This window comes from Oreochromis aureus, linkage group 5, assembly GCF_013358895.1.
Source record: "Oreochromis aureus strain Israel breed Guangdong linkage group 5, ZZ_aureus, whole genome shotgun sequence".
Classification (NCBI taxonomy): Eukaryota; Metazoa; Chordata; class Actinopteri; order Cichliformes; family Cichlidae; genus Oreochromis; species Oreochromis aureus.
The window spans coordinates 36,148,277-36,161,002 of NC_052946.1; the positions used below are offsets into that span (position 1 = coordinate 36,148,277).

General features: G+C 42.2%; 1 protein-coding gene across 4 annotated transcripts; it reads left to right on the top strand.

Moving 5' to 3' along the window:
* The first annotated feature begins 1,400 nt into the window (after nucleotides 1–1,400).
* Nucleotides 1,401–11,468, top strand: sp1 (sp1 transcription factor). Of its 4 annotated transcripts, none has more exons than XM_031740469.2 (6): nucleotides 1,401–1,486; nucleotides 2,106–2,179; nucleotides 3,838–5,233; nucleotides 7,151–7,292; nucleotides 7,559–7,749; nucleotides 9,559–11,468. In XM_031740469.2, the coding sequence occupies exons 1-6, from the start codon at nucleotides 1,480–1,482 to the stop codon at nucleotides 9,870–9,872; spliced, it is 2,124 nt and encodes a 707-aa protein (XP_031596329.1). In that variant the 5' UTR covers nucleotides 1,401–1,479; the 3' UTR covers nucleotides 9,873–11,468. The 4 variants fall into 4 exon arrangements, with proteins under 4 accessions (XP_031596329.1, XP_039468208.1, XP_039468209.1 ...); XM_039612274.1 differs by having other exon boundaries at nucleotides 1,484–1,542; XM_039612275.1 differs by lacking the exon at nucleotides 1,401–1,486 and adding an exon at nucleotides 1,564–1,747.
* Nucleotides 11,469–12,726: the final 1,258 nt, after the last annotated feature.

The following is a 12,726-nucleotide window of genomic DNA, read 5'->3' on the forward strand; positions in this document are numbered from 1 at the left end:
CTGTGTTAATTAAAAAAACACATTTACAAGTTTTTCAGATATTTTGCATGTAGGCTGTAGTTTTATTTATCTGTTGTAAGGACGTGGGTATACAGGACAGTACTGTATTTTATGAAATGCTGTAGTGATGTCACTTTCCGGGCTAATACTGGACAAAAAGCTGATGTTATGATTGTCTTCATAGTAAAGTATATGATGAAAAGCATCTACTGAGCGTGCTTTAACAGTGCCATATTACTGCATTTATTTCCAGACTACCTGAATGCTTGAATTAGTGCTGCTAGATCAGTTCAGAGTGTGGTGGTGTCATGCATGCATCAATGTGTGGCGGTATTCATGTATTCATGTCTGTGTCGAATTGAAGAAGTATCAGTGATGGAGTTCATACAGAGGTGGGTGGCTGCAGGCCTGGCCTGGGGATGGGCTCCACCCTCTCTCTCCTGTTTACACGGGCACATGTGCTGCCGTATTGACAGCCCCCTCACGAATCCTAATAATACAAGCCCTCCCACAGGCGAGCCATTTTCTCCTCCCCGCGCGGTTCATAGCCAGTGTGTGCGTGTGATGGGGGAATCTTCACCGCCACCCTGGCCAACTCCTCCCGCCTCCTTGCCGTTTCCCGACCCACCGGGCGCCACCAGGGAGTGGCCAGTGGCCACGGAGGCAAGACTTAAATACCCATGCGGCCTTCCTCCTTCCCCACCTCCGTTTTCAAACCAAGACACGAGCCTTAATGTCTCAGATGGACAATACAGGCTCAAATGTCTGACAGAATAAAGGCGATCGCCCATATTCCGAGAACTGTTTACTCATGGCGTCTTTTAAGCGGAAAAAGATAACCAAACGTCAATCATACTCAGGGATACAACCTACCGTGCTTGGTTCCGCCCAGTCTTTTGCCTCTAGTCCAATTACGTTGGCCGACTGATACTCGTTGGCAGAAACGCCCTTCTCCATTGGAGAAAAGAAGCGATTGCTCAAAAGAAGCTCTTAGAAGGGTGCGCTTCTTTTATTCATGGGAACAGTGCGATAGTGCAGTGAACAGGGGGTGAGTTTAATTTTTAATATAACAAAACGCCCATTGTTGAATATATGGATACCTATTTCGACTGGGAGATTTTTCCACTCGTATTCTTGTATTTTTGATATTAGATAAATACCTTCTACCGAAGAACATTGTACTAAGAACTAAAAGGAATAATAATTAGGTTCTAGAAGTTTGAATTAAACGTAACTGGAATTGGACTTGAGCTGTATAGGGGAGCTACTTTCATTTAATAACTTCCTTGTCATTACTTCCTCTGATAAGCCTGTTAAAAACCTATACCGCGTGTTCTCCCCGACGTGGGCAGGCTGCCGGGTTCCTAAATCTAACGCACCCACCGTTCTCCTTCAAAGAAGGGGCGTCAAGTTAGTGTGAAGTTGTGAAAAGTTGTCAAGCAGAAAAAAGAGCAGCGAAACTCCTCCCGTCTTCAAATTATGAGCAGTAAGTGAACTTTTTAAAACTCACTGGCATGTTGTGGACGAACCGATAACTGAACAGTAAGGAGTAGAGTGGCAGTACGTTGTTTTCAATGTGTTCCGTGTCGTAAATGTGGCGTGTGCCGATAACTAAATGCCGAGTTGTTGTTTTTTTTTTTTTAAAAGTGACCAACTAAGGTTACAAACCCGCTAATTTTTAATACACGGCTAACAACAATTAACCAACTGGTCACAAGTAACTTTACTTTTGGACTTAAATTAATAGGTAAGCAGACAGTATCACTTAACTCTGTGCAACTGATGTGAGCTCGCTGGCTAGTTGTACTTACAGCGGTGGCTGAAAACATTTCGTTCACTTCAGCTCATACTTTACACCACTTGTGAGTTCACGTTAGCTTAGCATGTAGCTGGCCCTGTGAGCACTTAGATTTTCTTGCACTTCTTGTCTGAATCGCCTCACAGCGGCTCCGAAAAACACCCTTTTTATTGTGTTCGTGGCCTGTGCTGTTCCGTGTGTTCCGTCCTTTTTATTACACCCAGTAGTAAGTTTCGATGTGTGATGTATTTTTTTCTTGTGAAGTGTTTTAAGGAGATGTACTCTTACAAAAACTCTTCTTCCGCAGATCAGCAGCAGGGTGAAATGGCCGCTGTGGAGAGCGGTGGAGGCTTCAGTCAAAAGCGAAACGCAAATTCACAAGTAGGTTACGGGACACATCCACTGGAGATACTGCCAGACTGAACTCATGTGCACTTCCCATCTGTTTGATCGCTTCTATGGCTCGTTTGTGTCGGGGTCTGTGAGGGTTGTTGATTTTCTCCCCAGAGCACATGTTACCGGGGTGGGGAATGGGCAGGTAAAAGTCGCCCACACGGGGTGTTCCCGTTAAACCCCGGCACTTCGTGTGTATTTCGCTCGGCCCATTTGGCTGGCCTTGGAGGGGGTGGCTAGCGGAGTGAGTCAGTTTATAGGGCAAACTAAAAGTGTGGGAGGGAGATGGGTGGGTTTGGGGGGAGGGGAAGCCAAGCCCGCCGCAACTCCACAAAAATGTGGTCCCTCCCATACCCCCCTGCCCACACCCCCTCACCTATCTCTCTTTGATGCCCACTCCCCTGGAAAGAGCAAGAAAGTGGGTTTAATATTATTAATAAAGTTCTTGTTAGTAGAGTGTGTATTTCTGACATTCAGAAAAGAAATCCCTCTTCTTCTTTTTATATTAATCTACCACATCACTAGCATTTTTAAATCAGAAAATTAATTTGGAAAATAATATTTTTAAAGAGACATTTTAAACCATTTAAACTTGTATTGTAAATGCTTTGAATTATGTGCAAGGAAGGAAAAAAAATAAACTCTAAAAATTCACCCTGTAATTTGTCATTTTCAAAGTGGGACAATATTTACATTTTAATGTGTTACTGGGCTTTCCAAACCAGGCTACACTTCCTCTTGTTTAGGGGATGCCACAGGGAATTATCTACCACCATCTCAGCCCATCTTTAACATCGTCATCCTCTACCAACCCTCTGTATGTCCTCCTTCACTAAATCCATGAAATCTTCTCTGTGGTCTTCCTCTTTTCCTCCTGCCTGGCAGCTCAGTTTTCAACATCCTTTGTCCAATATATAAATTTTCCGTCCTCTGTGCTTGTCCGCCACCTCAGCCTCGTCTCTCTAACGTTCTCTCTCACTTCACATGGCTTTCCCCCAATATTATTTCTAAACCCATCCCTACTGGTCACGCCCAACGAAACTTGAAAGCTGTGTGCACACTGGAAGTGATTCGCAGTGACCGGATGACTAGAAACCACAGAAAGTGGATGATATTCCACGGGTTCAGGTGACTATGAGCGAAATAACCGCAAGCGATAGGAAGTGGGTGGGACCTGAGGTAACCAACGGACAAGACTACAAGTGAAAGTGAAGAATACGGCTGATTGGCACATGACCTGATGGTAAATACGTTAGAGAGTTACCTAGGCAACAGTAGCATGGAATGTCCACAAGCGACCAGCCGTCCACTTTAAAGCAGTGACAATCGATTGACTTCCAGGGTGTATGCAGCTCTGCCACGTCCAGTTCCATCTTCTGCCTTTGAGTTAGTGGCACCATCTTCACTCTTGCTGCCATCCTTCTGTCACAAACCACCCCAGACACTCACCTCCACCTGCTCCACCCTGCCTGCACTCTCTTCTTCACCTAAACTTTATTATATAGGTGAATTCTTTCAATCACATGCAAGTATCCAGCTTTACTTGAACATCCTGATATTTTGACAGCTGTTACTTTTTTGTAACTCTACATTGCATTTCATATATTTCTACTTTCTAAAAGCTCCTTCATTTATTCTTTTTCCAGGACTCACAGCAGCCATCACCACTCGCCTTGTTGGCAGCCACATGCAGTCGCATTGACACCCCGGGAGAGAACGATTCCCCTGCCGACCAGCACCAACAGAATCAGCAGCAGCAACTGGACCTAAACCAGGCTGTTTTTACCTCCAGTGCCAATAGCTGGCAGGTAAACCCTCTCAGTGTTCAAGCATCCTCAGGCTCCAACACAGTCACCACAGATTCCTCAGGAGTGATGTCAGGAGGAGACCTCATCAAGAACAGACAGGTGCTGTCGCCCGCTGCAAGCTCTCAGAGTCAGCAGCAGCAACAACAGCCCTTTGTAGTTGCTCAGGCGCCGTCAATGCAGGGTCAGCAGGTCCTTACCACTATATCAGGTGTGATGCCCAACATCCAGTACCAGGTCATTCCACAGTTTCAGACAGTGGATGGCCAGACGCTGCATTTTACACATGCTCAGCAGGAGTCTGCTGTGCCTGCCACAGCAGGACCAGGCCAACAGTTTCAGATAGTGTCTTCTCCCAATGGCCAACAGATCATAGCTGCGAGTAACAGAGCCGGTGCAGCAGGAAACATCATAACCATGCCCAGTCTCATTCAGGGAGCCATACCCATACAAAACATAAGTTTAGGCAATGGTTTGTTACAAAACCAGCCCCAGTTCCTGGCAAATATGCCCATGTCTCTTAATGGAAACATCACTTTGTTACCCGTCACTGCTGGTGCTGCAGGGGGGGATACCAATGGTGGAGGAGAAGCAGGGGGAAACCAACTCATGCAGCAGCAGCAACAACAGCCAGTGTCTTCCAACAGCGAGGCCGGCTACATGACAAGTGCTTCCACTGTCACTACACAAACCTCCTCTTCTTATGGAGTTACTCAAAAGCAGAACAGCAATGGAGCTGTGACAGGGACCTTTCAGCAAAACATGGCCTCTTCTCTGGGTGTCCCAATACAGCCAGACAACAGAGACAGGGGGCAGCCACAGCAAATCCTCATTCAGCCTCAGCAGGTTATCCAAGGTGGAGCGCAACTCCAAACCATCCAGGCCGGTACCGTTGCAGCCACAGGCGGTCAAGTGTTTACACCAACACTTAGCCAGGAAGGGCTTCAAAATCTTCAAATCATGCCAAACACAGGGGCCATCCTGCTGCGCACTGTAGCCCCCAACGGCCAGGTGACCTGGCAGACCATTCAGATCCAGAATCCGACGGGAGCGCAGATCACGCTGGCACCCGTGCAGTCCCTTCCCCAGCTCGGCCAGACTCAGGGAACAGCTGCAGCTGGAGGAGTACCTGTCAACACCGTGCAGATCCCAGGCATCCAGACCATAAATCTTAACAGCCTCGGGGGGTCTGGGCTGCAGATGCACCAGCTGCCCATCACCATCGCCAGCACAGCAGGTCAGCCAGTGGCCTGATTTTCATTAATTGTTAATATTCAGCGTTAAAATACATGCATAATATTTTCATCTATTATAACATACAGGTTACTATATCAGCAGTTGGTGTGTTTAAGACCTGTTGATCTGTTACTGACTTTGATTTGTATTAGATGTTTTTCTTTTTCTTTGGACCATTTAGTTTTCAGAAATAATTTTATATTCTAACTAAACACAAACAACTTTTTGTGTTTAGTTAAGCTGGGCATACACTGTGCGATATTTTTTTTTTTTTTTTTTTTCCCAAGTCGCGTTATTCAGCTTCAGCTCAAACTGCACGATTGACTCGGAGGGGTTAGAAGTTTATCGGTCACGATGCAGGGTCTCACACTATACGGCCCGATGCTCTGATGTGGCCTGAGTGCTCACACTGTGCGTCCATAAAAATGAAGGTTATAACAGAAAATCTGTCGCTCGCTCTCCCTCTCTGTCTTTCACTCACACAGACTCACACCACCACCATCAACTTTGCTAAATTGCTAATGAAAAACATTGATCAGGCAGCTGGGATTGAGCAGTGGTGTAGATCCAACTATTTTCACGGTTGTTGTGGTTGTGATAATTTTGTGATGCCACATCGAAAAGACTCAGATGAGCTTTCCAAAGTTCTACAAGTGCCTCCATTGCTTGTGTCCAGATCACACGCTGCACTGCTGTGCTACTCCGTCTTTTTCACCGACATTTATGTGTTTGCGCGTGCGCAGTGTGAGCGGCTGCGGTGACACCCTCACAACGGTTTGAAATCCTCCCGACCAAGCGATTGATGATCGGGAGCTGGTCGTGAGGTGTTAATCGCTTCTCGTTACCTCATGTATACTACACGATGAACGACGCACGATGAAGGCCAAACTCGGGCCGATGAACAAAACGGTCACACGACTGAAAAATCGGCTCAAAATGGGCCAAAAATCGCACAGTGTAAGCCCAGCTTTAGAATTTCCAGTTTAATTGGTAGTTAAAGAACTTGGTGTACATGGTAATTGTAAAGTATGTGACTTGCAGTTGGGTTTAGTAAACAATGGTTACCCTGTAAGATTAGATTTACTTTCTGTTTTTCTTTCCCTCTTTATCTTGTATCTTTGGATTGATTCTTTCACCTCTTACCTAGGAAGTGCACGATACTGGTTGAACCAGTCTGGCTTGTTCAGTGTTTTTCTGACCTCGTTAGGCCACTTCACATGTTTGTGTTCCTGTTAAAGCTTTGTTTCCCCTGTGACCCTACGTACCTCCATGTGCTGGTCTTATTACATGCAATTGTGGGTCAGCCACGACTTCTCTGTTATAGCAAGGGTGTAACTGCACCCCTCCCTTCTTCTTTTTTTTTTTTTCCTTTTTTTTCCAAGTTTGGCCATTGGCAGCTCCTCCCAGTATGTCTGCATGTTTGTTGGGCTAGATGTTATCAAATTCCCCCATTTGTAAGGAATCGCTGAGTCTGTTAACAGTGTTGTGAAATCGTATGCCTCCCAGCAGTTACATTTGCAGCAGGCTTTGTTCAGACTTGTTTTAGTGAATGGCTCATTTTTCTACATCTTACTCTGTCATTAAAGTTACTTAAGCATAATGGATAAACACCAGAGGACTAAAGCTGTCATTGTTACTGAAAATGTAGCTTATTTTTAGATAGTACAACTTTTTTATACTAACATTGGATTAGTACTGTTTGTTTTGGTTTTATGCCAATGAGGAGCTATGAGAAGAAAGAGCATAGCTCTTCAACCCTATGGTTTTTGGATCAGAAATTATAGAGCTGTATTTTAGATCTCTAACATGTAAAAATGTAACTGGTTTAAGCTTTATGACCAGCAGCTGTTTAATGAAACACTAGATAAATTTTGTATGTTATGTCAGACTTTAATATTTTTCTTTTCCATTGCTACAGGAGAGCAGCCATTACAGACAGGTGGAGAAAGTTTGGATGAAAATACAGCTATGGATGAAGAGGATCTAAGCCCACCACCTCAAGGGCGACGTAACCGTAGAGAAGCGTGTACCTGCCCCTTCTGCAAGGATGGAGAAGGACGGTATGTTACAGAGCCCTGTTATGGCAGTCTTCCTGACTAAATGTTATTTTCCTTTTTACATGTATTTATTTATAAATATGTGATCTAATCTTAAATTTTCAGTATGACTTCAATAGTCGGTCATTGTTGTTAGTTATAAAACTGAACTACACAAAAAAGTTGAAGCAAACTTGTTTTTTCACAATCTTTTTAACAGAAAACCATTTGAATATCACTTGTTTTTAATTTCTATCACGCTCATGATTTGTGGTTATTGCATCAAGCAGTGATCCGACTAAAAAGAAGCAGCACATATGCCACATCACTGGCTGCGGGAAGATCTACGGCAAGACATCCCACCTCAGAGCCCACCTTCGCTGGCACACGGGAGAGCGTCCCTTTGTCTGTACCTGGGCTTACTGCGGCAAACGATTTACCCGTTCAGATGAGCTTCAGCGCCATAAGAGAACACACACAGGTATAAGTGATAAGTTCGTTTTTATTTTATAAGTTTAGCTGGTGTATTTTAGTTTCAGGCCCCGTTATTGTGCGGCGTCACTTGTCATGGCTTGCAGGGATGACTGAGTTGAACTGAGCCAACATTGTTTTATTATTAACAACCCTGTTTTCCCAAATGTGTCTGCTGTGGGGAAAGTCCACTTTTATTCTTTAACGCAAAAAGAGTGAAGATTAGAGGAATTCAGTGCAGCCTTTAACTATTCTAGACGTTACCTGAAGATGCACGTGAGAGTGCAGATATCCAACATTGATGCTAGAATACGGCAGGTGTAACAGTCGTGCCTCAAGGTGGCCTATCTCACAAAATGTGCTACAAGTTGGAAGGCACAACTTCAGACACCGATACCCCAAAATGTCCCAGAGTTCACTGTGTGAAAACTGAATAAGCTGATGTGTGATAAAGGCATGTTTGCCACATTAAATGGGGTGTAATTTTACAGTGTACGCCAGCACCAGCCTGCTTGATTGAATGGGTCAGTGTTTACCAGCATCAGTACAGGAGCACAGAGATTCCCAGAACACAGATAGTAACAGGTAGAAAAAGTTGATGTTTCTGGTTTAGACTTCTTTTTATTAGCAAGTATAAATCGTTGCTCACACAGACTGACTCCAATGGATCAACTATTACCATATCTTAGAGCTGGGCGATAGAACGATAACGATATGTATTGCTAAATAACTTTTTCTCGATAGAAAAATTAAACTATTGTGATAGGCCTCATCTCTCTTGTCCTCTTAAAAAAAAAAAAAGAAAAAAAAAGAAAAAAGAACAGCCAATCCAAATTAAGTAGCGCAGAACCGAACCAATCACAGCCGCAGCGTCACGTCACGTGACTTGTTACGTACAGCACAAGTGCCAAGGCGCACATGTGTATTTGTTTTTGCAGCCGTGCAGCCCGGGTAATGAAGGAAATGAGTTTGCCGACTAGAGAAAAATCAACCGAGAGCGTGAGCGAAGGTTACCAAGAAAAAAAACAGATGATGGTTCCAATGCCGGAGAGCTTGTCGAACGGAAAGGCCACAGAAGTTCCGTGAATGTGAAGGTATTTCGCTATTTCAAGTCTGACAAAAACAGAGTAGCGCGCGCACTGTAAATTGTGCCGAAAGCAAGTCTGGAAATACAATAAACCGGTGCATGCTCAATCTCTGACTGAAAGCGCTAATTCAGTCATTCGGCTTTTGTCAGACTAAAGTCACTGTTAAAACTGTTTGAAAAGCTAAGCTATACAACACGGAGAGGTTGAGAATTTCCTTTTAGTTCTCAGTTTATTTGATATTGACAAAAGTTAGTCAATTTTGTCTGTTCTTCTGTAAAACGAACTAAGATTTATTTTTAGAATTAAAATTTTGTTTCTAAGTGGAATTGACAATTTAGTCTGTTTTGTTTGTTCTATTTTGAAACGTAAACGCTTTAGCGGCTGCCTTTTGTGTAGTTTGCAATATTTGCCTTTATTTATCTGAAAAAGTCTCATGTTCCTTAAGTACATCTACCCTGTTGAACTTATTATGGGAAATAAATATTTAAATTACAACAAGCTGCTAATTATTTCACATTTTACTTGTGAGCAACGGCACATTTAAATCTTACAAATATAGTTATTTGGCTTATATCGTGATATATATCGTTATCGCCTGAAATGAAAAAAACATATTGTGATATGAAAAAATCTTATATCGCCCAGCTCTACCATATCTCAAATGGATCATTGACTGTGTAGCAAAAAGTCTGATTTTATCACATGCATTTTTTTTGTTTACCTTTCTTCAGGTGAGAAAAAGTTTGCGTGCACAGAATGTCCCAAACGCTTCATGCGCAGCGACCACCTCTCAAAGCACATCAAGACCCATATGAACAAGAAACCGCCAGCTGTTACCAGCAGCAACGCCGCCACCACTGTCTCAGCTGACGCTGCTTCCCCTGCAGCAGGAACAGAAGCCGGCACCGGAGCAGTTTCAGCAAATGACCAGCACACCATCGTCACCATGGAAACCTTATCTGCCGAGAGCTTGGCTCGATTAGCCAGCAGTGGTATTGGCATGATGCAGGTGGACCTTCACCAAATGAATGGCAGTAGTTTCTAAATCGGTGGAGTAAAGTGGCCTTGGTGGATATTGTATTTGGACATTTGGGGCTTTAAAAAGGGCACCTTACTGCAGATGCAGAAGCTTTTAAAGGCTTCAGGCAGGAGAGGTGGTGACAGATGCAATGCAACAGACACTATAAATTTTGAGGACTGAGGGAGAAATGTTTCCATCTTGTATTTGAGACCTTGGGCATTGAAGGCTCAGTTGGATTAAAATGTTAGGCTAGAAAAATCACCATTTGATTTCCTTAAAATGGGAATGGCATTACACTAACATTTATCACACGTAAAGAACGGTCTTACTTGATAGTGGGATTGCAATAAAACACATAAGTCACCACACTTCATGTTGAATTTGTAGCTTATATTACGCTCTCTTTAATCTTATCTCTTCTTAGCAAAGGGATAAATTCAGCCCCCCCACCCCCATCCCATTGTTTGTTTTTTGTTTGTTTTTTGTTCTTGAAGCTCTGTGCTTTGCCATTTTGCCATCCCTCCTCTCATAGATGCTTCCTTTCCCATCAGACTGGGCTCCTGTCTCACACATGCACCTCAGGCTAACTGACCACATATAAGATGAAAACAATCTTTAGCAGAAAATATTCAGTTCTCAGATTGCAGTGCTGGGAGAACTGGATGTGTTCATAAACAGCAATCTGATTGCCACGGGAATAATATTTAAATGACAGGAGGTGGACCAGGGCATGTACACATGACATCAGAGCCAGAAGCACTAATCAGTGCAGTGTAAGGATATAGTTATCAGAGCACTGAGAGTAACCCCAGCACACTTAAGCCATCATGCTTTGATATCTGTCATCACAAAGCATTTTTTATGTAAATATGTATTTGGTTGTGTAAATGCTGCAGAAATTCTTAGTATAAGCAGGATTATCTTTCATGATTGCCTTTCAGATTTCTAAACCTTTCATGCACAATCAAGTTTAATATTGTTACTCCTACATTTATAAATGTATATGTAGATTAAATGTGTAAACTTCAACCTTTCTGTCATAGAATAATGGATTCTATACAGTCCAGATCTTCCAGTACTTTTTCCTGTGGTACTCTTCTTCCTCCAACACTTTGTCTTGCATTCAGTTCAGTTTCTTTCTTTGGGTTAACTATTGTTTCATCATATCTGCTCAGAGTGATGGATTTTGTATTAATTTCCAGACAGCATAAATATGTAAGCTCAAAACCAAAGGTTCATACTCATTTTATAAACAAAACTTTAAAAAAAAAAGTCTTTGGTCCATAAACTTTCTAATAATTTTTCTATTATAATGCACATGCTAAAGTTGTAACTGGAAAGAGTCCAGCTTGAGGCAAACCTTGAATTATTTTTCCCTTTGTTGTCCAAATAAGATGAAAAATGTACCAGGTCTTGTCATGAAGAGTTGTGCTTCCCTTAACTTTTGAAATGTTTTGTTTCTGCTTTGAGAAACAGCATTTAAAAATTCTTTGCAACTCGAGATTAAGTCAATTGGGCAACAAGTGCTCTTATTTTTTGGCTCATTTTAAACAAGGGATTTTATATTGTTTGTATACAACTACTGCAAATGCCAACAGCTGGATTAAAATAATAAATATACTTTGTCTCATTTTTTTGTATCAGTCCAACACACACACAGTTTGTCAAACTTAAATTTCACTCGGACATAAAGAATTAATGGACCAAAATTTATTTACAGAGAAATTAAAATATTGAACGACAATTAAACCTTTGACTCCCTCTAGTGTTGGAATCACATGTCTACATCATCTGCCTCGGACTTGAGTCTGTTGCAGACTGTAAAGAGAAGTTATTATATTGGATTAGACAGTGAAATTGTGTCTTTGATGGGACTTAAGCCCATCATTAAACCCCTGCACTGAACGATATGTGCTACTTGTCTTCAAAAAGCACCACCATCCTTGCATGTGTTATTTCCAATGTAAACAGGAGATTACTGAAAATCCTTATTAGCATTACAGGGAAACAGTTTTATACATTGCATTAAAAAAGCTGGATATCTATAATGATATGGACTGGGTAATGTGTTAGGAATGAAAGTTTGCTGCATTATTTGATAGAAAAGAAAATTAACAAGCTGCAGAGGGCTCAATACAAAGGCACCCCAAAAATCAAAGTGGAAAAATGATGCAGCAGGGTAGTCCATTTTCCCCACATTTCATTCCAGCAATTCAAAATAGTAATCAGTAGTTTGTAAGGACCCCACGTGTTTATATGTGTGCCTGTCAATGGTCAGAAAATTTGCTGGCTTGATTGATGCATTCATCCTGGAGGAGGTACCTGAGCAACCTCTGTAGGGTCCAGGTTACCTGGACCAGGTATCACCTCATGCTACCAGTAGTGACACAGACCCAAGCCAAAAGCAAAACTGGTGAAAAAACAGCCAGAAAAGATGAGGAGAGGAAAATCTCAGTGGCCTCCAACTTGTGAAACCATTCCTGTTTTGGGGGTTGTGTCATTGTTGCACATCTGGTGACCTGTTATTAATCTCATGAATACCCAAGCTTAGCTGAAACCGATCTACAACTCTCTGTGCTATACCAGATCCATATCCCAGAGCTTTAACTGACTCAATTATATACTGTGATCAGAAAACGTTTCTTTAATTTTTTTTTCTTTTTTAATATATTGAGCTACATAATCAAGCTACTTATTTATATTTATAGCTTGTGTTAAATGTTAAAGTTCCTAAGTTTGGGATTAAATAAACCATGTTACCCTATTATATAAATACACTGCTCAAAAATAAAAATAAAGGGAACACAAAAATAAGACATCCTAGATCTGAATGAATGACATATTCTTACGAAATACTGCCAAACCGGTCATGCAGGAG